At 43.2% G+C, this 26,507-nt stretch overlaps 8 protein-coding genes across 10 annotated transcripts; 7 read left to right on the top strand and 1 right to left on the bottom strand.

Moving 5' to 3' along the window:
- On the bottom strand, window positions 1–25,707 carry LOC118432290 (alpha-crystallin B chain-like). 2 transcript variants are annotated; one of them, XM_035843935.1, is made up of 2 exons: window positions 25,653–25,707; window positions 1–1,082 (listed from the first exon to the last, which is right to left on the bottom strand). In XM_035843935.1, the coding sequence occupies exons 1-2, from the start codon at window positions 25,690–25,692 to the stop codon at window positions 538–540; spliced, it is 585 nt and encodes a 194-aa protein (XP_035699828.1). In that variant the 5' UTR covers window positions 25,693–25,707; the 3' UTR covers window positions 1–537. The 2 variants fall into 2 exon arrangements, with proteins under 2 accessions (XP_035699828.1, XP_035699759.1); XM_035843866.1 differs by lacking the exon at window positions 25,653–25,707 and adding an exon at window positions 1,572–1,818.
- LOC118432189 (alpha-crystallin B chain-like) lies at window positions 2,174–3,708 on the top strand. The gene is made up of 2 exons (XM_035843756.1): window positions 2,174–2,345; window positions 2,819–3,708. The coding sequence occupies exons 1-2, from the start codon at window positions 2,261–2,263 to the stop codon at window positions 3,361–3,363; spliced, it is 630 nt and encodes a 209-aa protein (XP_035699649.1). The 5' UTR covers window positions 2,174–2,260; the 3' UTR covers window positions 3,364–3,708.
- Window positions 4,445–7,017, top strand: LOC118432819 (mammalian ependymin-related protein 1-like). The gene is made up of 6 exons (XM_035801443.1): window positions 4,445–4,589; window positions 4,804–4,838; window positions 5,312–5,452; window positions 5,893–6,076; window positions 6,261–6,348; window positions 6,773–7,017. The coding sequence occupies exons 1-6, from the start codon at window positions 4,520–4,522 to the stop codon at window positions 6,837–6,839; spliced, it is 585 nt and encodes a 194-aa protein (XP_035657336.1). The 5' UTR covers window positions 4,445–4,519; the 3' UTR covers window positions 6,840–7,017.
- Window positions 8,345–11,063, top strand: LOC118403076 (mammalian ependymin-related protein 1-like). Its single transcript, XM_035801560.1, has 6 exons — window positions 8,345–8,484; window positions 8,683–8,717; window positions 9,503–9,643; window positions 9,758–9,941; window positions 10,117–10,204; window positions 10,696–11,063. The coding sequence occupies exons 1-6, from the start codon at window positions 8,415–8,417 to the stop codon at window positions 10,760–10,762; spliced, it is 585 nt and encodes a 194-aa protein (XP_035657453.1). The 5' UTR covers window positions 8,345–8,414; the 3' UTR covers window positions 10,763–11,063.
- On the top strand, window positions 11,517–14,283 carry LOC118432714 (mammalian ependymin-related protein 1-like). The gene is made up of 6 exons (XM_035844362.1): window positions 11,517–11,670; window positions 12,074–12,108; window positions 12,882–13,022; window positions 13,149–13,332; window positions 13,497–13,584; window positions 13,837–14,283. Exons 1-6 carry the CDS (start codon window positions 11,601–11,603, stop codon window positions 13,901–13,903), a joined length of 585 nt encoding a protein of 194 aa, XP_035700255.1. The 5' UTR covers window positions 11,517–11,600; the 3' UTR covers window positions 13,904–14,283.
- Window positions 14,835–18,030, top strand: LOC118431802 (mammalian ependymin-related protein 1-like). Its single transcript, XM_035843210.1, has 6 exons — window positions 14,835–14,993; window positions 15,259–15,293; window positions 16,104–16,244; window positions 16,594–16,777; window positions 16,936–17,023; window positions 17,638–18,030. Exons 1-6 carry the CDS (start codon window positions 14,924–14,926, stop codon window positions 17,702–17,704), a joined length of 585 nt encoding a protein of 194 aa, XP_035699103.1. The 5' UTR covers window positions 14,835–14,923; the 3' UTR covers window positions 17,705–18,030.
- On the top strand, window positions 19,203–21,973 carry LOC118432438 (mammalian ependymin-related protein 1-like). The gene is made up of 6 exons (XM_035844051.1): window positions 19,203–19,357; window positions 19,555–19,589; window positions 19,979–20,122; window positions 20,543–20,726; window positions 20,984–21,074; window positions 21,388–21,973. Exons 1-6 carry the CDS (start codon window positions 19,294–19,296, stop codon window positions 21,479–21,481), a joined length of 612 nt encoding a protein of 203 aa, XP_035699944.1. The 5' UTR covers window positions 19,203–19,293; the 3' UTR covers window positions 21,482–21,973.
- On the top strand, window positions 23,408–26,078 carry LOC118431876 (mammalian ependymin-related protein 1-like). 2 transcript variants are annotated; one of them, XM_035843332.1, is made up of 7 exons: window positions 23,408–23,548; window positions 23,805–23,839; window positions 24,221–24,274; window positions 24,517–24,657; window positions 24,897–25,080; window positions 25,329–25,419; window positions 25,669–26,078. In XM_035843332.1, the coding sequence occupies exons 1-7, from the start codon at window positions 23,485–23,487 to the stop codon at window positions 25,760–25,762; spliced, it is 663 nt and encodes a 220-aa protein (XP_035699225.1). In that variant the 5' UTR covers window positions 23,408–23,484; the 3' UTR covers window positions 25,763–26,078. The 2 variants fall into 2 exon arrangements, with proteins under 2 accessions (XP_035699225.1, XP_035699305.1); XM_035843412.1 differs by lacking the exon at window positions 24,221–24,274.
- Window positions 26,079–26,507: the final 429 nt, after the last annotated feature.

The raw sequence follows: 26,507 nt of genomic DNA on the forward strand, positions 1-26,507 counted from the left end.
TACAGCAAAGTACACTTTATTACGTACTCATAATCTTTATTACATAGAGCGGATGTACCATCTTGCAACAGATAAATGGTTAGAACAAAGAAACTTTATTATATCAGCATCTGAATTTCTACAGAAAATAGTAATTTCACGTGTTATCATGCCCAATGTGTGTACTTTTGCTAAACACATGATCATTCAATTAGATCACGGAGTTTACCACGCCTTGCTGCTGTACATGTGCGTTGGTAAAGGCTACAGGATTATTAGCTACTAAATACGTAATACGAGTCCTACAACTTCAGAGCAAGACATTGTCTCACTCTGCCATATCACGCCTCGCATGCCCTGCATGTCATCACATATATAAGCTACAATTGTACATGTGTATACTCTTGCTTAACGCAGAATATATTCAATACGATCACAGATTTTATCATGCATCAATGCTGTACGGTTGTACGTGGACAAAGATTATATAATTGTTAGCGGTTAAAGACGAAAGCTGCGGAACTACAGAGTCCTACAGTTTCAGACCAGGACATTGTCTCACTCTGCCATCTCATGATCGCCCTCTGCACTACCAGTGTCCTTGGTACCATTGTCTACTGCTGGCACCTCGGCAGACTGGACAGGTACAACCTTCTCGGCAGGCGCCGCCTCGATGGCCATCCTCGGTGCCTGGATACTCAGCACTCCGTCCTTGGACAGCACGGACGTCACGGTGGCGGGGTCCACCCCATCGGGCAGCACGAACTCCCTCCATAGTTCCTGATAGCGGAAGCTGTGGCCGGTCTCGTCGGCGTGGCGCGCTTCGTGCTTGCCCTGGACTCGGACTTTGTTGCCGACCGTTTTGACGCTGATCTCGTCAGGGGCGAAGCCTGTCACGTCGAGCGACACCTCGTACTTCTCGGGCGAGGTGGTTTCGTTCTTCTTTTCCTTCTCTCCTTCGTCGGCTGTCTTCTCAGCGTCCTTGTCCTGTTGTGTCGGTGGGTGACATGGGCACTGTGAAGGGCTGAGGAGCTGATTGAGGAAGAGCAGTCCATCTTGGAGAGCGGCGTCCATCTGGTGTTCCATGACGGAGAGTGGAACGTCTGTGAGGAGGAGAAAAATGAATGGTCAGTAAACGTGTCTCGGGATGCAAATCATATACGGTTTGCTATTTTTGTGGCATGTAAAAATTACTGCAGGAAATTATATAATACATATAGAAAGTATACATTATATTTCAATACATTGCAACAGCATAAGGAGACTAAAACTATGCAACGTGAGATAATACAAAATGTTATATTACTTAACGTTAACTATTACTCACAAGAAAACACATTTAATGCCTTTGCTACATACACAGTCTTCTCAGACCGTTTCGTACGCACAGTCTTAAATCTGGCTAGGGATACAGGAATGTGTCTGGCACGGACAAATCAATACGGCAAAACATGACTCTCTGACGTTATGATATGGGCTAACATTGTATTAGTTAGCTTCAACGTACAGCACTTGTATTAAACGACTGAAAAGGTCGACGTTTTAAGCTCCAAAAACGTACCGTTACGTGGACAGAAGGTCACGAAACTTACCATGAGCCAGTCCTGGAAAGCCGCGAGGCCGCACGACTCGGTAGCTGTGTTTGCTCGGGAAGAACACGAGAGCCATTCTGTCTGCTGTCGGTTGGGTCGTCGTCGTCTCTGGGAAGTTGATACTGATATTTCCGTGGATCGGAAGAATCTGATGAACCCACCAGCGTCACCCATTTTTATTTCACAACAAGGAACGGGCTAGGTAGTTCCTGAATTTTCCAATAAGATGCAGTTAATGTAAACATTCCTAAGCGATAAAGCGCGAATGTTCCAATGACTAGTCCCTTGTCCCTAGCAGACGACGCGAATGTTCCAGGGTGACCCAGAAAACCTGTGTCTCCGACCAATCATAGACGTGAGCACAATCCCTCCGATAGACAGCAATAATGTCACACGCTATCTGATTGGTTTACAATTTCGCGCAGGCGCTTTGACCCCTTGTGGCCAAACCTGGAAGTCAATGGAAGCTTCCAGATGTTTCGAGCAATTTCTCGACCAAAGTATGTATTTTTGGACTCTGCTCAACAACTACATCATATTAGAAAATTCAGGAACCACCTAGCTCGTTCCCTGCTGTGATATAAAATGGGCGGCACTGCTGGGTTTATCAGACTCTTCCGATCCACGGAAATATTACTATTAGCATCAACTTTCCAGCGACGACGACGACCCAACCGACAGCAGACAGAATGGCTCTCGTGTTCTCCCCGTTCTACCCAAGCAGGCACTGCTGCCGAGCCGTTCGGCCTCGCGGCTTCCCGGGACTGGCTCATGGTAAGTTATTTGACGTTATTTCCACAAAATGGTTATTTGAAGTTCTTTCCACAAAATATCCGTTTGCTGGCTAATGCATTTTTGAGGACTAAGTCGACCTTACTTTCAGGCCGATAAAAAATTGCATTGCGCTGTCGCTAGTAACAGTAATAGTCCGTATTATAATGTCAGGCGCATTCCTGCATCCCTAGATATAGGACAGTACGAGAAACTGAAAAAATACTTGTAGTAAATACTCATACATTATGTCTTCTTGCTTTATGGTCCTCGCATAGTTTTTGTATTCATAGATTAGTAGTCTCAAACTGTTCTTTGATAAAAGGTATTCATTGTAACCTACACAACGGTTGTGCAATAAAGTAAATTACCTACAGTAATTTGCCCATGTCACGAACATATAGCAAACCGTATATGATTTGCAACCCATGCATATGGCATGTTTACTGACCATTAATTTTTTCTACTCCTCACAGACGTTCCACTCTCCGTCATGGAACACCAGATGGACGCCGCTCTCCAAGATGGACTGCTCTTCCTAAACCAGCTCCTCAGCCCTTCACAATGCCCATGTCGGCCACCGACACAGCAGAACAAGGACGCTGAGAAGACGGTCGACGAAGGAAAGAAGGAAACGAAAAACGAAGCCACTCCGCCCGAGAAGTACGAGGTGTCACTCGACGTGACAGGCTTCGCCCCTGACGAGATCAGCGTCAAAACGGTCGGCAACAAAGTCCGAGTCCAGGGCAAGCACGAAGCGCGCCACGCCGACCAGACCGGCCACAGCTTCCGCTATCAGGAGCTGAGGAGGGAGTTTGTGCTGCCCGAGGGGGTGGACCCCGCCACCGTGACGTCCGTGCTATCCAAGGACGGAGTGCTGAGTATCCAGGCACCGAGGATGGCCATCGAGGCGGCGCCTGCCGAGAAGGTTGTACCTGTCCAGTCTGCCGAGGTGCCAGCAGTAGAGAATGGTACCGAGGACACTGGTAGTGCAGAGGGCGATGATGAGATGGCAGAGTGAGAAAACGTCGTCCTGTTCTGAAACTGTAGGACTCTGAAGCACCACGGCTTTCATATTTAATCGCTAATATAATGTTTATCAACATACAACGTCAACGTTTACTAAAACTTGGTAAAAAAATGGGTACATGTATCTTTTTCATTATATCATGTCATTCAGGAAAACTGTATTATACATAATTGTAACTTAGATGTCCTTAAATAAAACGTAATGCAGGACATTCAGGATACGTCAAATCGTCATTTGCTGCAGAAATTTAGAGGAACGTTGTCTTGTGCTAACCGTTGATGGAAAAATATTATGTATTGTAAGAATGAATGCGGAATAAAGTGTATTTTTCTGCCAGTTGCACTGGTTTGTTTGAGTTTATCTGAGATTGCGTTATATGCATATGGAAGGTCAATATAGCTTAACTTAATATGAAAGATAACGAAAGTCCTAGGATTGAAGAATATAACGCCATCTTGTTTCTAGTCGTACATTTATGTCTGAATTGTTTGGGTCGAGAAAGCTAGTCATCAAATACTAAAAAATAACACACACTACAACCAGGTGATGTATTGCTTAGTCGTTTTATCAGAGTCATCTTTATCAAATCTAGATGCCAATCACCCGACACATACAATTACTGTTTCACGTCGACACTAGAAAGAAGAATAAGGAGGCTCCTGTAGATCGATGTAGGCTTGCCAATAAAGAGCAATCGTAGAATATAAAGTAGATCACAATCTGTGTTTCCAGTATGATCACAGAGACGGATTAGGATAATGACTTTCAAGAGAACAATCACATCGCCTGCTAAGAATGACTGGGGAATAAAGTTTTTAGCGGTTGTAGTTTTTAGCTATGGATGAATGTTGATGAGTTTTCCTAGAAAATGTAGATCACAGCGCTGAATCAAGTGCATAAATGGCAGCTTTGGGCGGTGTCTAAAACTAAATTAATTATGGCGGCCATTCAGACTGTCACAGAAACTAGGACAGGCTGAAGGAAGTGCATGTTGGGGCGTTCTTGGGGATGTAGGTTTTCTCCGCTGTCATTGGTTGCCTCTAATAGCAACGTAAATATTCTACCTTGATCATCAGAGCCAAAGGGTCCAAGGTCAACATTTGCACAATCCTTGTGACGCCTCCATTGTAGAACTGGACCTCGCAGCATGAAGACCCTCCTACTTTTCGCCGCCGTCTGCGTAGCTGTGACCTACAGCCAAGTGCTGGAGCCATGCAGTAAGTTGTTTTCTTAGTTTTAAGTACGACTAGGATCCCATTTAAAGAGTTGTTTTTACTATGCAGGTGTACGGAGCCTACAAGTATTGAAGTCTCATACCTGGCCATTCTGCATGAGTAGGTGATTTTTGCAAGAATCTAGAGACGTGGCAATCTTTGTAGTGTACTTGAAGATGACTTGTATTAATGTACGATGTTCTTTTACCATGCACAGTGGCACCGGATCTCTGGGAGGCCCGCGTCTCAAGGGTAAGTCAGGGAGGCCTTGTTTAACATGTGACCGTCTCATGCTAACACGTAGCCTGTCGTTCCAAGGTATCAATGTTGACCATACTGTTAATTACAGTGCTAATACAGTACTAATTAGCACAAATATACCAAAAGACACGACATTAAGTGTACGTTAGCACACGATGAATGCCCGCAAAATGTCATATTCTAGATCTGATGATTTAATCTTAACCTGAAGGCAGAAGTAGATTTTATGATGACTCGCACAACTCGTGACTACTACAGCTAACACAATGATGTCACCTTAAGTCGTCGACCTTTGGTATGCAACGTTACAGCAAACAATGGCACTTTTAATGCATTGTGCGTCGGTTTAACTGCCCATAGGAGGACGTGTTTATAATAAACGTAACAAAGGATTTACTCGTAACTTATATTTCTCTTCATCTTTTTTTCATCTGAAAAATCCACATGACCAAACTGTGCTGCAGATTGACCCAGAAAAGCGCTTCTCCGAGCGCGCTAGGATGTCCTACGACGCCACCAACAGGCGCGTGCGCAGGATCGAGGAAGTCAACCTACTTGAGGACAAAGAGTTCTACGATGTGCTGTACATTCACAACACCGAGCCTGTACGTGTGATAAAGCTAAAATAAAAATGGGCCTGAATATAATAGACACTGAAAGTAACATGTTCCGGTGGCCGAAATATTTTATTGCCTTGTTGCGATATCATTAAGTACCTAATACTAGATGAACGGGGACTGATCGTATGCGCACTCTTAAGTGCTTATTAAGGGTATGAATTACAATCATATTTCTCCTTTGTTAGTTACTAGTCAGTAGCATCTTTGTTACTTTTTTGTGGGAGGCACAAGGTATAATGATAGTACCAAAGTATTTCTATTGTCAATTAATGACCTGAATGGTCCAATGTAGGTATGTATTGCCTTCAGGCGAAACTCCTCAGGACCAACTTTCAAATTCGAATGGATATCAACCTTCATGTCGATCTGTCAGCCTTGGTGTCAAACGTAATTCCTTAACCCTGGCTACGACATTTCTATTACAGGGCACTGAGTACCGTCTTAACCTGAAGACGAAGGAGTGTCAGAAGAGGGAGATGTCCAACGCCTGGCGTCCCTTCCAAGTCCCTCCGAACTCCACCTTCCTGGGTGAGAGCTACATCGGGACCGGCGCGGTGCCAGGGGCAGGCGTGCTGACGGAGCTTTGGTCCAATACCTTTGAGGACGGAGGTTAGACTTTGTTCTTCGTGAACACACTTACAACGTTTCTGTCCGCTCTCTATTTCCATCATTTCTATTTACCCACATGATGTCAGTACAACACATTTACAACGGATCCTATCTCGGCCGTCTTGAGATACCAGTTTGCGCTTACTATATATAACCTGCTCCTTTCTTTGTTTTGAACATCTAGACAAGTACTTTGGTGTCTACACCGTGGAGGGGTGCATTCCCATCCAAGAGGAATTCTACAGCAACCGCACTGGCCTTGTCTCTACATTGTAAGTAGTGTGTATATCAAGCTGAAGTGTCCACATTGCTCACATGACAATTAAATTGTCAAACAACCATGCGGCCATTAAATACCTTGAACCCGCCTTCTACTCCTATCATGTTGTAAGAGCTCAGCTGGGCTAGGAACAACCGATGGAATTATCATCAATGATAAACACTATGTAATCCATTGGACAGGCAACTGGGGACGCTCAAAGGTTAAACGTAGCAAGGGCATTGTGCTCGTAGTATTGTTTTCTGTAATAGATCTTTTTCCAGTGTTTATCATGTTTTACCACGGAAAGCATGGAAGCCATGGCCTTGTCCTAGCTGTAGTTATAACCTAAGTACAGTGACTGAATGGCGGTGAGAATATGTCAGAGTAATGCAAATGCTGATGAAGTATGACTTACGCATTTTGTTCATTTTCAGCTTCTTTGACGTGACAGCCGGCATCTCCGACCCAAACGTCTTCATCCCACCGAGAGAATGCATGTAGTTAGTTACTACCCGCGTTAGCTTGTCGTGAAGTCTACACAGATTCCATTACATAACAGAATCAGTTTCATTGTAAATTCTGCTGTTTTTACGTTCATGAACATCAACGTGATGTAATTTTACGTTCGATGTGGATTGTTCTGTAAACGTTTCATGCTTCTATAAATGATTGTTCTTTCCCTTGCTGGCAAATATAAAATATTTTCACTCTATCTCTTTCGTTTTACTACTGCGACAGTAATCTCAGGATAGCTGAAAATTATTTGGACCTTATACAATAAAATGGTTGTGAATTAAATTTTTTATGGCACGACATTGCTGTGGTGTGAAATGAATTGTTGTCTCTCTGTCACAGTATGGGTTAGGCCGGTCTTAATAATGCTTTGGGCCTGACTGGTTCCAAAAGCCTCAACATCCCTATGCACTAATTCCGAGCCATAGGTGGTGGATGACTAGAGACTCAGCTAAAGCGAACAAGTGTGTAGCGTAGGAAACTCCAGATGCTGGCTCATGAATGAATGAAGACCTGTATCGCAACTTCTTGCCCATTACAATACAATGCTCACTGCAAATCGTCCAAACCTACATACCCACCTCTAACACATAACTAAACATAATCCCCAAGCAGATCTTTCGTTGGCAATACAGTATTCATGGACCGAAACTGTCATCTGTTGGTCAATGGATACTATTTCTGCCTAGAGAGATCTGCTTGGAGAGAAAAATAAACACAACTAGAGTTCCACGAACACATCCCTTCCCCAAATAACCATGCCTTTATACAAGACGTAAACTCTTATTCATGTATTACCAAAGAGTACCTACCCCAATAGCAAACGACTGCATGAACGTGTGTTCCTCACAAACCCACGAACGCTACCAACAACATCTTAACCTTCTTGGCGAAGGTAACAATAAAATTATGTACTCTGTTGTAATACTTTCCAGAGCAACTTTTATATTGCATCGTCAAAATCATGGCTGGGCTGGTCGAATATATAGTGAATTATCGGATAGGGGGCTTTGGCCAAGCTAGGAATAAAAGCTTACTAGGGCTCCGTAACTCGCCGCTAGAAGGCCCATTATCGAAATTGACCTTCCTTTTCCCAACCCCTACCTATCCACCAAATATCATGCAAAACGATCAGCAACGTCTCAAGTTATGCTGTCCGCAAACAAACGGACACACACACTCGGCCCGCTACCGTGCTGATACCGTGCTACGCCAACCATTTTCGACCTCGACCTTCCTTTCCGCAACCGCTACTCAAATACCCAAATATCATGAAAATCCATACTCAGCTTCTCGAGTTATGTAGTTTTAAGCTACTTTAAGACTCACACACCAATTACATGACCGAAAATATAACCTTCTTGGTCAAGATAAAATACCCATACTCGCATGTCTTCGCATCTGCTATTGGCTACTCCTCATGACAACGCAAATATTGCAGCTTGACCAGTGGAGATAGACGTATATAACGTCCAGGTCAACCTTTGCACAGCCCTCCCCCTCTTCATTGTAGACTGAGCTCCCTGCTAGATACACACGTTAGTCTCTACAGGACCTCACACAATGAAGACTCTCCTACTTTTCTCCGCTGTCTGCGTAGCTGTCGCCTACAGCCAAGTGATGGAGCCCTGCTGCAAGTAGTAGTTTGGTTACATCCACAGGTGTTAAGGTCCTCCAACCTTTTTTTACGTTAAGTGCTAAAGCGCTTCAGGGAAGAACATTTTCCAGAAATTTTCAACTTTTTCAGAAGTGCGTCAATCATTGCAAAGCATTTTCAGTAACATAAGCTGGGTGTCATTGATGTTAACACGTGATGTTTTACCGTGCACAGCGCCACCATCGCTCTGGGAAGCCAGGATCTCCAGGGTGAGTTACCTGCTACATGAACAAACTTCGTCGTTACAATAAACTCCAACTGCTCCAATGTATCGGCGGTTGATCTAGACAGTTAGGTAGTAGAGGGTAAATGATTTGTTAGATTGAAAACGTCGTCGCAAACTTTTGTTCTCAATACAGCCTGCTTCGTTCGTTATATTTACTATAAGAAACGCATCACTCGGAAATTTTATTGCCCCAAACTCGTGACTCCTACTGCTTATATAAAGCCATTCAAACCCGTCGACCTTTGATACACCAGGAGGCTCATGCATGCTGTATAGAATGCTCTAAGTTAGAAAGTTTCTGTTTTCTGAAACCTGATTGTTATATATGTCACAGTAGAGATTGGAATCCAAGAGAACTCTGAATTCAACAATGGTTTTATCTTTTGTTTCTGACACTTACATGTTAAGGATATGCTGTATGCTACCCACTAGTGTAGAACAGTACATTAGTCTTGGGCTAACTTTGAAGTGTCAGATCTTATATAACAAAGGCTTCAGCATTTTCATGTAATAACAATCTCTCCTAAAAAGATTCCAGATTGTACTGGATTCCAATCTATACTGATCTCGCTGATACAATGTCTAAGATACTTTTTTATTCAATTCCAGTCTGAATGTTGTCCGGTACAAACGTCCATAGCACAGACGGGGTATAGTCAAGGAGAAGTCAAGGGGCTATTTGACCCTTTTTTAGTTCATCGATTCAAATTGTATAACGGTAATTATTTACTACTAATTTCTAACATGTCAACCTACGTTGCCTGATAGGTTGACCCAGAAAAGCGCTTCTCCGAGCGTGCAAGAATTTCTTATGATGCCACCAACAGGCGCATCCGCATCATCGAGGAAGTAAACATCCTTGTAGCGAGAGAGTACTATGATGTGCTGTTCATCCACAACACCGAGCCCGTGAGTATACCATCTCACTTTGAACTCAGAAAAATCAGTTCAAGAAAGTCGACCCTGCCATTCTTGGTGTGAAAACCTATTCCTGGTCATCCTTACACCAATATCTTTTCACAGGGAACTGAATACCGCCTCAACCTGAAAACGAAGGAGTGCCAGAAGAGGGATATCGTTGATGCCTGGCGTCCCTTCCAAGTCCCTCCAAACTCCACCTTCCTGGGTGAGAGCTACATCGGGACCGGCTCGATTCAAGGCGCAGGCGTCCAGACGCAACTTTGGGAAAATGTTTTTGAGAACGAAGGTTAGATTGTCCCAGCACGTTTCTGTTGTCTCAATGGTTTTTTTTTTCCATCTCTTGTCAATATGGTGTAGTGATGCAAATACAGACCTTGGCATGAGGTGAATGCTTGTCAAGGAGACCAGCTTCTGTATTTATAATTCAATAACCTGAATTTTTCTTTCTGTTCAACATTCAGACAAGTATTTCGGTGTCTACACCGCTGTGGGCTGCATTCCAATCCAAGAGGAATTCTACAGCAGGCGCACTGGCCTTGTCACTACCACGTAAGTAGAGCGCACACATGTACTTATATATATATATATGTATATATAGGACTATATAGTCTATACTGTAAGAAGGTGTCAAATGAAAAGTAATACCTGGGCTACGATGGATCTTTATTAGACTCCATGTATTGCTGGATAAATACTAGTAGACCGTGATTGGCCGGAAGAATTATCTGTCCACAGGGTTACAAGTTGCAAGCACATCTGACCTGCCAAGTGCTTCAAATGGTAAACGACGAAAATGTAATGTTTGGAAAAAAAAGACAGAAAAGGGGGTCTTTTTGATACTTGGTTGTTTACATCAGAGTAAATGCGTCGGTTAGTTGTCGCCAACTTTATTGTTACATAACACAAAAACGACGGACAGTGGTACAGTAACACAATAAAATGTAATAGCATTTACTGTTCTGGCTACTACGAGGAATCCAGTCATCGATTCCACGTTATGATTATGTAAGTGATAAAACATTGTTGTTGTTTTCCCCCAGATTCTTTGACGTGACAGGCGGCATCTCCGACCCTAATGTCTTCATCCCACCGAGGGAGTGCATGTAGTCTCTGTCGGTGTTATCTACGCAGATACCATTTGAAGATTTGCAATGAAAGCTTTCTTAAGAAAGTGGCCCGACAGGGCGTTCTGCAATTTTGTTTCCTTCCTTGAACATCCAAGTGAAGTAATTTTATTTATGGTGTCGTTTTTTCTATAAACGTCTATTCTGACTCCATTTAACGCATATTCTGTATGATTGGTCTTTCTCTCGTCACAATGATGACACATGTTGGTATAATATCATGTACTGCTGCACAATCATCTTTGTCTCGGAAATGATTGCGAAATAAAGGTCTTATGACACGACGCTTCTATGGTGTGAAATTTTAAAGTGTTGTCCCTACATGTGCATACACTGTACAATATGATTTAGGTCTCTCTCAGCAAATGTTAGACGTTCTCTGATTCCAGAAGTCAACCCTGTATCCCTGTGATGATAAATATAGAGTCAAATGGGTGGCCAGTGACTAGAGAATCCGCTGAACCATGCCGTATATAGCGCAAGAACATCTAGATTTCAAAGTTTATGAACGAACTTCATCATAACGACATGTCCCAATTGCAGGTCGTCCAACCGTACGACATTCCCCTGACACGTGAATACACACATATAGCCATACCGATGCATTGGCCTAGATATGAATACACGATATGGGTGTTATCAAATGGAGATAATCACTCTTGCTATTGGCTGCTTCTCCTGACAACACAAACATCACAGGTTGACCACCAGAGACGGGCGTACAGCGTCCAGGTCAACCTTTGCACAGCCCTCGTGACCTCTTCATTGTAGACTGAGCTCCCACCTAGATACACCCACTGACCTCTACAGGAGCTCGCATCATGAAGACTCTCCTACTTTTCTCCGCTGTCTGTGTAGCTGTGTCCTACAGCCAAGTGCTCCAGCCATGTTGTAAGTCTTTGGTTATAGTTTTTGGTTAAATGCTTGTTAAAGTACATACATGTATCTGTCTCTTAATTATAAATCTTAGTCACAGGCGAAGATAAAGGATGCTACCTGAAACGTCTTAACGTTTCGTCATGTAAATCTATCCAGTTGCTTGAGTAACTTTGTTACTTTGGGTATCATATTACCTGGGTGTATAGCCTTCATCGACGCATGTTGTAAGTCGTTCAATACCTTCTTATACTTCCAGGTGTTACGGTAGTCAATTGCATGTACATGACGCGCTCTTGATAGAGGTTCTAAAAAGAATGTTTTCGCGATACTTTCAGAAATGCTTCAATCATTTCAAGGCACGGTATATAACAATTGAGTGTTATCAACTCAACACGTGATGTTTTACCTTACACAGCGCCACCATCGCTCTGGGAAGCCAGAGTCTCCAGGGTGAGTCGCCTGTTATATGGACATTCTTTATCTATGGTACCAGGTAACACGGGGCTCTAATCTGAAAGTAAAACATCACCTTTAGGATAAATATTTCCACTCCAAGATATCAATGGCTGATTTAGATAATAAGGGTGGCTCAATTGCATCCTCACTATTCTTACACATGTATACATTTTTACTAGATAGCTTTGAAGAACGCTTGCAACTAGAATGTCCAAAAGATAAATGTAACAGGTTGTTCACTGTGATATAACAAGCTGCTGCCGCGCAGTGTGCTGGCAGAACGGGTGTGTTTCGGGCAATAATGGCAGAGATCAAGTGACCTTATTGATTAGAAGTGTCGTCGAAAGTACTAAGTGTCGTACTGAGTGTTTTGTCCTTCATGTTAGCTATCAAAATGCAGCAATATCAGTTTTATGGCTCCAAAGAACCCGTGACTACCGCTGCTTATGTAAAGCTATTAAAAACTTCGACCTTTGGCGCGTGGCAAACAAAGCCCATGCGTGTTAAACAAATATTGTAGTCTGTTTGTTAAGACCTGATTGTTATATATAATGCCTTGGATGGTGTCTTCGATTCTAGTCCAGCTGCTGAACGACACAAATGTCTACAACAATAAAGAGACCGATTTTGAATTTCACAATGTGTCCAAAATGAGGCGAAAGGTTCGACTTCTACTGTTTGATCTTTTATCAACTTCAATGATTTATTTAGATTGTATATTGTTAACTATTAATTTCTAAGAGAAGTAATTGTGCTTTACCTGATAGATTGACCCAGAAAAGCGCTTCGCCGAGCGTGCGAGGATTTCCTACGATGCCACCAATAGGCGCATCCGCCTCATCGAGGAAGTCTTGATTCGTGACGACAAAGACTACTTTGATGTGCTGTTCATCCACAACACCGAGCCCGTGAGTATAGCAACTACAGCAATTTTGATTTCAACTAAACTGAAAAACGTAGTAAAATTGATAATGTCATCCTAGTTGAAAAAAAAAAACTGGCGCATTTAGCCATTCATCAATATCTTCTAATAGGGTACGGAATACCGCTTCAACCTGAAGACCAAGGAGTGCCAGAAGAGGGAGATCGCTGATGCCTGGCGTCCCTTCCAAGTCCCCCCAAACTCCACCTTCCTGGGTGAGGGCTACATCGGAACCGGCGCTGTACCAGGGGCAGGCGTGCTGACGCAACTCTGGTCAAATACGTTTGAGAACGAAGGTTAGATTTTGTCAATGCGTTTCTACCTTCTCACTGTTGCCTGTTATTTTTCATCTCCAATCAATGGTATCTTACCATGCAAAGCAAGGACCTTGAGATAAATCATTGGCTTAAAGACAAGCTTGCCTGTATACAACCTGACCATTACTGTTGTCAACATGCAGACAAGTACTTCGGTGTCTACACGGCGGAGGGCTGCATTCCTATCCAAGAGGAATTCTACAGCAGGCGCACTGGCCTTGTCTCTTCTACGTAAGTAGAGCACACTGGTACTTATGCGAGGATACAAATGGAAAGTGATTTTTGGTTTATATATTGATTTACCATGTAACTGTAATGAACGCCGGAACTTCAGTCGAATACTTTCGCAAAAATAAATGAATTTACGATGCATCGTTGAAAATTAACGATGGACATAGTTCCAGATAATTAACGGAGCAATAAAGTTCTGACTTTAACGTTATGAGCATGTAAGTAATAAAGTACTGTTATTATTCATTCCAGCTTCTTTGATGTGACAGCCGGTATCTCGGATCCTAATGTCTTCATCCCACCGAGGGAGTGCGAGTAACCCGCAATGCCGGTAGTTACATGTATTACGGCGAGAAGATCCTTATTAGAGTGGTGATAGATTGAAGAAAGAACCCACAACACAGCAAGTCTCTCATTGTACTTAATTTGCGAGATCTATATTATGACGATGTTTGTTTATTTTTAATGTCAGTTTGTCTTGTAAGCGTCAATACTTATTTCAGTTAACACACACAGTTTACAAAAACACACTATTGGTCCTTCCTTGTCATGTGTGCACGATGGCAACATGTTGTCAAGCACACGGTTGGTAGTCACCTTTGGTTTAGTACAACCACAATATCGTATGAGACACCTCGTTCCTCCCCTACATTGTAAGGAAACGATCGTGAACGTGGATTAAAACTTTCTATCTACTCATGTTGAAGTGTCATCACTCCCCCTACCTGTATTCCAAGGTATTACATGAGGAGTCACTCGACCCTGTTGGGTCTCGAGTCAATCAAATCAATTTATTAATAGCATGAAGTACAATACAGTAAAGTTCAAGGGGTTGAACTCTCTCATGGTTAGCTGAAGGAGCTAGAAGTACCCATTCTGTCACTACTTTACGCCCCGTTTTCACTAGACGGCGAGAGACCACAGTGCGACCAAACTTGGATTTTCGAGACCCATGATTTTATCATTGGGATGTGATGCACGATGTAGAGTATGATATAAAAGACATCGAAACACATAAAACCGTATAAAGATATTTTTGTGTAGTAATTCGTTGAGCGATCAAAAATGTTTGTTCGTTCATCGGTCGCGCAGCAATCGCAGTCTCTAGTGGCAAGGGGTTGTTATGGATCGCAAATCAGTTCTCCAATGCATCGTCGGGCTTGCAGGAATTAGAATGATGGGCGTTCCCGGCTTTTGGTTCTGCAATTGGCTACATCTCACGGCAACGCAAACACCGCACATTGGTTATCCGAGACACAGGGTCCAAGGTCTACCTTTGTGCAATCCTCGTGACTGCCTCATTCCCGACCTGACCTCACGTCCAGTCAGACCAAGCACCATGAAGACTCTCCTACTTTTCTCCGCCGTCTGCCTGGCTGTAGCGCACAGCCAAATCCTGGAGCCATGCTGTAAGTAGGACACTTAGTTTGCACTGAGTCGTACAGTGAAAAGTTTTAAGAATTTAGCTTGGTGTTTGTCATAGAGGTGCATAGGGGTTAGCGGGTACCAATGTCGTTATCTTTTTTGCTTACTCATGGTAACGATACGATAAGCATTTACAGGTACCGTTAGACGGTTATTTTTGTGGATTTGTCAGAATTGCGCCTATCATTATATTGTTACAGATTTGGTGTGGACGAATTTCCGTAACACACAATGTTTTACCATGCACAGCGCCACCGCCACTATGGGAGGCCAGGGTGTCCAGGGTGAGTCAGCTATTTCAGAGATACCATTTATCTACCAGCTGTTAACACGTGGCTCTATTTCTATACATATTCCATTGTCTCAAAGTATCAAAGGTTGCTTTAGAGTTAGACAATAATTGGCTAAAAATTGATGAATCAACAGCAGAGGTATAGCGAAAGGGTTCGACCGAGTATCTTCCATGCGATTTAATAGATTCCGGAAAATGTTACATGATAATATTCTAGATGCAGTCTGGTATTTTTGTTATTGGTACTGAACATTGTTGGTGCAACAGTCTTTATATGGCTACTAGAGCCCGTGGCCATTGATACAATGGTACCATTTATTAAAGTAATCGACCTTCGGCACGGACGACAAACAAAGCTGTTCTGCTCTGTCACAAAGCCAGGGGGCGAGGCCCATGCAGCACAAACGCTTAGCCGCCCATAAATACTGTTTTCACAAGACTAACAACACAAGACTGAATAATACTCGTTTTTTCACTACCTTCATTTTGAATAAGATAATCGTCGTTGTTAACGACCAATGACATCAAAGACACAAAAACTTTAATGTCAGCGAGGTATTCTTGGATAAGTAAAAGTGTTGACCATGGCAATATAACGTTAGAGAAAATGTAAAAATCAAGGTGTTTGAGAGAGATTTTCATTTAACTAACGTTAACACTCTGGATTTAGAAAAATCACAAAACAAGATATGCTTTGTAATTTTGAAAGATACACATTTCCTACACGAAGATTACACTGAAAGACAGAATGCATGTACAGAGAAAATATATCCTTTACAAATCGACGTAAACTATTCCGTAGATTGACCCAACGAAGCGCTTCTCCGAGCGAGCGAAGCTGTCCTATGACGGCGCCAACCGCCGTGTCCGCAGGATCGAGGAAGTCAACCTCCTTGAGGACAAGGAGTTCTTTGATGTGCTGTACCTCCACAACACCGAGCCTGTGAGTATTAACGTTAAAATAAAACGAAGATTCTAAAGAAATGGGGATGAAATCGTTGTTTCTGGTCACACAAGTTAGATACTTTAGGTAGGATATATTCTCAAATCCCCATCCCATGTCAGCAAAACTGTGGCACAAAATCATAGCTAGTATACGTAAGGTACATTTTAGCGGAAGGACTAATAGACCTAATAGCGTTCACATTCCAATGATGATGGTTATCAGACGTTCACATTTCTTCGTCTTGGTTCTCCCGTCGTCAATACGGATGAGCGTCTCTTCTTTCACGCTCTTTCAAATGTGTGTAAAGTCCAGGTGTTGAGAATCTACTTAATCTTTCCATCATCAGGGCACCGAGTACCGCCTTAACTTGAAGTCCAAGGAGTGTGAGAAGAGGGAGCTTTCCGAACCCTGGCGTCCCTTCGAAGTCCCGTCCAACTCCACCTACCTGGGCGAGAGTTACATCGGAACCGGCGCGGTACCAGGGGCAGGCGTGCTGACGGAGCTTTGGGAACGTACATTTGAGACCGGAGGTTAGAGTTTATGAACGCACTTCTACAAATATGTCTATCTCCTATCAATTATGTTATCATGCAAAACAAGGTCTAGGGAATACGATGAAAAACAAAAATGAGGAGTGTGCAAATTACACCATACCTAATCTGACATGTTCGCTGTTTCCGCAATCTAGACAAGTACTTCGGCGTCTACACTGTGGAGGGCTGCATTCCTATCCAAGAGGAATTCTACAGCAACCGCACTGGCCTTGTCTCTACATTGTAAGTAGTGAACATTTCGAAGGAAATGGACCATAATCTAAGCTAAAATGAGCACATATTGCAAATAGAGATCTTTATCTGCACTACATAGTCTGCATTAGATTACCGTGTTACTGTATTGGGAGCAGTTTCTTCTCTTAGTTAGCTGCAGTGTGCGTAAGTGAGGAGATGAGATCCCCATTGTTCTAGGGGTTGTTTATATATTAAGAAAGAATGGGAAATTTTGGTGTATAACCTTTCAGTCTACTACACAGAGCCTCGTCCGCGGCCTACACAACATATTTCGGGGAGACTCTGCTAGACCGGGTTGGGGTTTCTACTTCCGTGGGCGTCACCTATAGCCAACTGTCAGACAATCTGAGAAGCGGCTCTACCTAAAGAAAACATTGAGGAAATTCTCTGGCTGAAACCTGATTAGTGGCCACGCCCAAAAAATAGAAACCTCAGCCCGGTTTACAAGAGCCTTCCATGGTATATTGTAAAGGCCGCGTGCGAGGCTCTTGATAGGAGAACGAATACACCACTCTCTGGAAAAAGAAATGCTTAATGTTGAGTATAAATATATACCATCAAATGCGATGCGATTGCTAAAATGATCACATGGCTTTTTCCAGCTTCTTTGACGTGACAGGTGGCATCTCCGACCCTAACATCTTCATCCCACCGAGGGAGTGCATGTAACTGCAGGCAGCCCTGCTCAAATGTAGTTACTGCACAAACATCACTAGAGGATAGATGAGACCTGCATGTTTATTGAGCGTGTTTATTCATTCGGCGTCATGTTATCTTGTTTACGTTTTATATTGCATTTAAGTTACATATTTCTGAGCCTAATAAGTCTTTATCCTGTCACCAGGATAACACGTAGGAAACTACTTTATGCGACATATGGTATACACGTTTGTTTTGCAACATCGTCTTTGTCATTGTCTACTTTATTGCTTGTCTCTCTGACCTTGTATGGAAATGGTTGTCAATGAATTAAAACTTTTTTTATGACATAACGACATTATGATATTGTTTTCACTGGTAGTTTAGAAACAGATTTGATAATGCCGTGCTGTCTTTTATCACACATGATTTTTAAAAATATGTATGTTCCTCTTATGTATTAATTATTTCAGAGGCATCTCATGATAGTCAGCATGGTGACCATATGTCAATCAGAGAAAAGCATCGTCCGGCAACACAAAAGCACAATGACCCGACTAGGATGTCCCTTTATTTTGATGGCCATCCCTGTAAAGTATATCTACATCGATAATCGTTAAGTAAATAAAGTCCAAGTGGACAAACAGACCCTCGGTTGACCACTACTCCCAGTTCAATCACGGCGAATAGACATTGTCTATGATGGTATTCATATTCATTTATTCATCTATTTATTTATGGTATTCACATACTCTTTAGATAAGAGTCTCTAGAACAAATAAAGGTTCACATTCCTCTACATTAGGTACAAATTATGTGCCAAACACCAGGACACACGCGCCCACGTGATTGAACTGTAAACGTGTCAGCACCAAAGGTGCATCCGCGGGCGATGTCCTTGGTGCTGAAATGGGGGTCTGTCACTGTCAGTCCGCCGTTCGGCGTGAGGCCGTCTCGAGGAGTGTGTCCGCTGGGGCGCGCGAACTCAAGGAGGAGAGTGGGATGTGTCTTGGGGTGGTTTAGCAGCCTGGGCTTGCTCCGATGTAAGGGTGAAGATTGTAAACGGCCGATAAATGTGCCGAGGAGGCCGGGTCCAAAGAAACGCCCCCAGTAGTACTAACCCACTGCGAAGTGCGGTCAAAGTTGGGAGGCCGCTACGGTAACAGGTTTACATGAGGTGAACCACCATTGCCCTCATTTGGAGTTAAAGAAACCAACACAAATATTAAGAAGACAAGGGGTGATCCTGTGCGCTTGACTGAAAAAGGCGAGAAGTGCCGAGGACGCATGTCACTACCAACCGGTTACGCTTCGCCTCATTCAAACGGACGCTTGACGTTTACCTTATTGTTTGCGTATCGGGTGTTTACCTGATTTTGATTGACGGTGATTTAAATAAACGCGCATGGACGTCGCCCTTAACCTGCCATACACCTCGGCATCCAGCATGGCGTGATTGAACAATATTTGTCTCACAGTCTTGGTAGTCCCAAGTACCCAAGTACAAAGTTCGGACCCCTCGTGACTTGTCCTCTGACTTGAGCGAGTGTGCGCACGGTACCGCCCACTAGTCTCTCCTGAGCCTCTGTTCGACTAGACGTGTAAAATCGAGCTCTGAAATGAAGGCCTTGCTTCTACTTCTCCTGGCCGCAGCTGCCTATGGGCAGGTACCGGAACCATGCAGTAAGTCCGTACATGCTTTCTACAGCAGATATCTATCTTATTTGTTGTCCGGTTTTGAGATGTAAATTTTCATATGGTGTAAACTCGATGTTCATGGGCTCATGGGTACCCCTTAAATGAGTGTCGCAGACGGAAACGTGCTACAAAGCCTCATCCATATTGGACTTCATATGCTGTTGTCCCTTTTCAAACCTCAGGGACGCCGAGTGTCTTTGAGTCGAACATTGGAGTGGTAAGTGAAATCGAATTTACAACGTAAAAGTAGGATTTCAAACATGTTAACTCAAGAGTATCGCATAACGATCAGATCGCATGCACCAGAGCTCGCCTCTTGCCTTGTACAAGTCAGCTGACTATAGGTCATCGGGTCACTGAAAGTTCAACAACAAATTCCATAACGATTGAAGAGAAATAGGGTTTATTTAAGATCATATCATATTCTTTCATAGCGAAATTTATTTGCCATAGAGCAAATCATTCCTTAGGCACTACCTGTTTGTGTTATTTGACGACCTCAAATAAGACAATAGTTTTTTTTTATACTGCAACGTTGCGTTTACTTAAAGTGCTTATTGTCTTTATCGCACAATCTACTTGCTTTCCACACGTCTCCTTTTATAGCAAGACAGCAGCAGGGGGTTCTATGTGCGCGCCAAGCTGTCATACGACCGCTACAACATGCGCATCCGCAGGATCGAGGAGGTCGACGAGAGCCGGACAGGGAAGGAATTCTTTGACGTGTTGTACCTGCACAACACCGTGCCGGTGAGTGCCCGTTAAATCACTTTGGATTTTATGAACTCAAGATAGTGTTGAAGATGAGTATTATTTTCTAATGACCGGCCTATGGACAGACGAAGTTAATGAATAAGATCACTTCTAAACCAAGTACACCCGGTGCCAAAGACAAGCACAGACAAAATCTATTCATGTTATGCCCTGATATAATGTATATTTGTTACGTAACTTAGACGTATACATTTGTAGCGCCTCACAAAGAAAGAGAATACATTCACGGAAAGAAAGGTATAAACATACATCATGTCAAAATCGCCTTTCTGTCCATATTCCCGTAGTCATAGTTATTTGTTGAATAGACGTGTATTATTGTGTTGTCTGCTTTGTTATTGTCACCATACATTGCATCGTGTACAAACTTACGTTTGACGCTGTTGGTCGCTCCAGGGTAAAGAGTACCGCTTCAACCTGAGGACCAAGCAGTGCGAGACCCGGGAACTGAACTATCCCTTCCGGCCCTTGGAAGTCCCCCCGAACGCCACACACATGGGTGACTTCACCATCGGCACCAAGGGGGCCCCGCACGAGGGGGTAGAAGTTAGCTTGTGGGGGGATCGGAACCAAGAGGAGGGTAAGAACTTACAATAGCTTTGACGTTGTTAGATGCGACAATGTGCTGTGTGGCACACTTCTGTGGCGCAACATGTGAGCCGTAAGATGGGTATTGTCGTAACTGTGCATGCTCGAACGCTTCGGCCGGCCTGGCGTTTTAGTTTGGACCATTGTAACGTTACTTTACGGTTTGCCTTTGTACTTCCACCCTATCCGCATCTCTATGTGTTGATTTGTTATTCCCTCATTACTGATGCCACAACCCTGTGTATCTAGGTACTGAATGGGTGGGTTCGTTCACCAGCACTGGCTGTGTCCCCGTCAGCGACATGTTCTACAGCCAGAGGACTGGCAGGGTGACGACGGAGTAAGGATTTCCCTTTGTCAATCCCAATCCATAGAAGATTCGTGAAAATAGCTCAAAACGAAATTCAGTTTCATTACAGATGGTATTCATATGTAGCAGTATGTTGTTGGGAAATTGGACTTATAACGTCACTAGAGTTCACGATTCGCCTCATGTAACGTTAGTAACATCTTCTCTAATCAATGTTCACATAAAAACTATGAATCTACATAACGTTAATTGTCGGAGATGTTAATTCCCATGACGTACATTTTAGAGACGACTTTTACTGAGGTAATCTGATGACTGATATTTCACGATTTTTGTCTTGTAGATTCTTTGACGTCACCCTGGGGATCGCCGATGCTAACGTCTTCATCCCACCCAGAGAATGCATGGGGCCTCCTCCTCCACTCCCTCCGCATTGAGGACAGCAAAATGCATATCTTCTGTAGAGGTGGAGCAAGAGGAATCCTCTTTCGATTAACTGCTGATGTTCGAATACAGTTCCGTTTATCCCTTCATTCGAATACCTGTTTAAGTGATCTATGCGTTCGAATAACTATTCAATCTATCTCTACTGTTCGAATAACTGTTAGATTTATCTCTACGTTCTAATATTTGTTCGATTTATCTCCACTCACAGTCGAACACCTGGTCGATTTAGCTCTACGTTCGATTTATAGGTTATTGCCCTAAATATCTCATGTTGTGCTAGAGATATCAATCCTCTACATCCATGTTTACGCAGTTACATTGTATCCATGCGACTTTAACAAAATTTGAAGCACCTTGTTATAGCGTTTCCTTGTCACAATCACCTCTACTGGTAGCAAATATAACGTTTACGGCTAACGTTACGTTCAAAGTAGAACCCTTGCTATTTTGATGGGAATGCGAATAAAATCTAGATCAATTAATTCAAAGTCTCGCGAACTTATGTTTCTATAGTGTAACATTTGTAAACTATTAAGTAAGTGTATGTTTTCGAGTGATAGGGCTTATACTAAGTCGCGACCAAGGTTCTTACCAGCTGGGTAGAGTAACAAAGTTTGGGTTCTATGACTATGTGCGTCAAATTACAGGACGTTTGTTGGCCTCAGTTCTTTCAGAAGTATCTTATGATAATAGACAGTGTAGTAGCCGTAATGGTTTCAAAGAAAAGCGTCTTCAACATAGAGGAAAGTACATTGACCTGATTAGAATGACACTTTATTTTGATAGTCATTCCTGTAGAGATTATCTCCATCGAACATCGAGGCACCTCCTCGAGCACAGGACGTAAAACGGGGGTCCCGTGCTCGAGGAGGTGTGTCGACCACGTTAAACAGCCTCATTACCCTCACTTTGGGTACCAACTGGCTGCAAAATACACCCAATGTTATTATTATCATTATTATCATTATATACAAAGCACAAGTAGATAAACAGACGCTATGTTGACCACTAATCCACATCTCCCTGGTCATGACGGTGACAAGACGTTACTTCAGTCATGGCGAACTGACACTAGGCACGATGGTACTAATATCACCTTGAAACAAGATCGAGTCAAATAAAGCACAAACAAAGATTTACATGACCCTGTAACGTTAATAGGAACAAAGCATGTATCAAACACCAGGATACGGTTTTCGGTTTTCCGCGTAATTGAACTGTAAAAGTGCCAATATCCACGGTGCATCCACGGGCGATGTCCTTGGTGCTGAAATGGGGGTCTGTCAGCCCGGCGTTCGGCGTTCGGCCGTCTGGATCAAGAATGTGTCCACTCGGGCGCCCCATCTCAGAGAGGAGAGCGAAAAGTGTCTTGGGGTGGTTTGGCAAGCTGGGGGTCCGCTCCAATTCAGGGGTGAAGGTTGTAAGAGAGGGCAAGAGAAAGCAAATGCAGAGGTGGCCAAGTCCAAAGAAAGGCCCTTCGGTGCTAGCCTACTACGAAGTGCGGGCAAAGTTTGAAGGCCGCTCCGGTGACAAGTCCGCATTTAGCTGAGCCGCTGTCCAACATTTGGATTAAAAGAATCCAACACACTTATCTGGAAGAGAAGGGGTAGCCCGGTGCACTTTGCTGAAAAAAAGGCGAGCCGTAGCGAGGCCGCAATGCGCTACCAGTCGTCGAAAGGCCGTATACGCTTCGCCTCATTGGAACTGATGCTTGAAATTTACCTGATTCAAGTAATTGTTTACGTATCCGGTGTTTACCTAATTTTGATTGACGGTGATCGACGTAAACGCGCATGGACTTCGTCCTTAACCTTGCACACACCTCGACATGCAGCATGGCGTGATTGAACAATATTTACTTACGGTCTTGATAGTCCCAAAGTTTCTACCCCTCGTGACTTGTCCTCTGACTTGAGCAAGTGTGCGCACGGTACCTCCCACTGGTCCCCCCTGAGCCGCTGTTCGACTGGACTTGTGGAAACCGAGCTCTGAAATGAAGGTCTTGCTTCTCCTTCTACTGGCCGCAGCTGCCTATGGGCAGGTACCGGAACCATGCAGTACGTCCGTACATGCTTTCTACAACAGATATCGTATTTGTTGTTCGGTTGTAAGATGAAAATTTTCATATGGAGTAAACTCGATGTTCATGGGTACCCCTAAAATGAGTGTTACAAAATCTTATTCAGATGTGACAATTTTAGTGATATACTATAGTTACAAAAAGTCGCAGACGGAAACCTGCTACAAAGCCTCACCCATATTGGGAATGCGCTTCACATTCTGTTGCCCCTTCTTTTCTTTTTCAAACCTCAGGAGCGCCGAGTGTCTTTGAGTCGAACATTGGAATGGTAAGTGAAATCGAATGTACGACAAAAGTAGGACTTCAAACATTTTGATTGAAGAGTATCGTATAACGATTAGCTTGCATGCACTATAGCTTGCTTCTTGTCTTGTACAACAGTCAGCTGACTAGAGGTCATCAGGTCACTGAAAGTTCAACAGCAAATTCCATAACGATTAAAGAGAACTAGGATTTCTTTAAGATCAAATCATATTCTTTCATAACTTGAAAGTTCATCTGTGTTGGTAGAAGTCATTCTTGAAGTAGTTGAACTGTAATTTCCAACACAATTGATGGTGAGACGGTGGGTGCCATAGACTACCTGCAACCTATAACTCACTACTCACTGAGTCACCTGTTCTATCTGCATAACGTGACGTCACGACAGCAGTGGATTGGTCATTCCTTGACAAAGACTGATGCTGTGCAGTCGAAAATTTGGGTGAGTCCAATTTTTGTATTGGCAATTACACATCAACTATTTCAAGGACATATTCTTTCATATCGTATTTTGTTGTTTGCCATAGAAGGAATCATTCTTTAGGCACTACCTGTTTGTGTTATTCGGCGTGCTCAAATAAGACATCAAAGTACTAGTCGTTACACTATAACGTTACGTTTTCTTAAAGTGCTACATGTTCTTATCTCATCATCTGGTTGCCGTCTACACATCTCCTTTTGTAGCAAGACAGCACGAGGGGGTCCTATGTGCGCGCCAAGCTGTCGTACGACCGCTACAACATGCGCATCCGCAGGATCGAGGAGGTCGACGAGAGGATGGAGAAAGAATTCTTTGATGTGTTGTACCTGCTCAATACCATGCCGGTAAGTGTTTGCTAAAGTAGTTACTATATATATTTAAAATAAATATCTTGTCAAACTGCCTTTCCGCCCATATTCCCGTAGCCGTAGTTATTACATATATTTGTAAAACAGACGAGTATTATTGACGATTTTGGGTGATTGATTTATTACTGTTGGCATACATGGCACCACGTACAACAGTCGAGAAATAAAGCTAATTAATTCATTGAGCCGACGTTTGATGCTGTTGGTCGCTCCAGGGTAAAGAATACCGCTTCAACCTGAGGACCAAGCAGTGCGTGACCCGGGAACTGAACTACGCCTTCCGGCCCATCGAAATCCCCCCGAACGCTACACATATGGGTGACTTCACCATTGGTACCAAGGGGGCCCCGCACGAGGGAGTCGAAGTTAGTTTGTGGGGGGATCGGAACCGAGAGGAGGGTAAGAACTTACAATAGTTTTAACGTTCTTAGATACGACGATGAGTATAAAATACTGGTGCTGCGTGGTACACTTCACTTACTGTGGTGCAACATGTGAGCTGTGAGATGTCATCATTGTACAGACGTTTTAGTTTGGACCATTGTAACGTTACTTGACGGTTTGCCTATGTATTTCCACCCTATCCGCATCTCTATGTGTTGATTTGTTATTCTATCATGACTTAAGCCACATCTCTGTCCATCTAGGTGCTGAATGGGTCGGTTCGTTCACCAGCACTGGCTGTGTCCCCGTCAGCGACATGTTCTACAGCAACAGGACTGGCAGGGTGACGACGGAGTAAGGATTTTACTTTTTTAGTCCCAATCCGTACACGTAGAAGATTCGTGAAAACAGCTTACATCTGTAGCAGTATGCTGTTGGGGAGTCCACGATTTACTTAATGTAGTAAAATCGTCTGTAGAATATCATAAGAATTGAATGAAATTGCTCTGGGCGCCTTTAACACAAAACTATAAACTAACATTTGAGAGATAACTTTTACTAGAAACAATCTGATGACTGATACTCACGGTTTTTGTCCTGTAGATTCTTTGACGTCACCCTGGGCATCGCCGATGCTAACGTCTTCATCCCACCCAGAGAATGTATGGGGCCTCCTCCTCCACCTCCTCCGCCATGAGGACAGCAAAATGCATATCTTCTGTAGTGGTGGAGCAAGAGGAATCCTCTTTCGAATAGCTGTTCCGTTTATCTCTTCGTTCGAATACCTGTTCCAGTGATATCTGCGTTCGAATACCTATTCGATTCATCTCTGCGTTCTAACATTTGTTCGATTTATCTCCACATTCGAATACCTGTTCTATTTACCTATACGTTCGATGAATAGGTTATGACCCTAGATATCTCATACTGTGCTAGAGATAACAATCCTCTACATCCATGTTTACGTGGTTGCATTGTATTCCTACAACTTTTACAAAATTTGAAGCACCTTCTGATAACGTTTCTGTGTCCCAATCATCTCTACTGATAGCAAATATAACGTTCACAGCTACATTCAAAGTAGAACCCTCGCTATTTTGATGGGAATTAGGGCTGGGTACCGGTACAGAAACTTCAGGTCCAGGTCCGGTTCAGGTCCAAAGGATCAGGTCCTTGTCCGGACTTGAACCTGGACTTGATTCAGTATCTGAGAACTTACTCAGTAAGTACAAATACTCAGAACAATGGTCCATTCCGCTACAAAGAAATCTGTTTGGTGGAGTATTTGAGTCCCACTGGCTGTTTAAGTCATACAAGGTTAACTGCAACTATACGATTGACTGTAAAACTTGGTAGAGATTACAATGAACTGTACTCTACTTCGCTCTTGTTATTTTCTTCAATCTGTAATCCCGAAACATGTGAATTTCTGCCAATTAACC

This window comes from Branchiostoma floridae, chromosome 1 (assembly GCF_000003815.2).
Source record: "Branchiostoma floridae strain S238N-H82 chromosome 1, Bfl_VNyyK, whole genome shotgun sequence".
In the NCBI taxonomy this organism is placed as follows: domain Eukaryota; kingdom Metazoa; phylum Chordata; class Leptocardii; order Amphioxiformes; family Branchiostomatidae; genus Branchiostoma; species Branchiostoma floridae.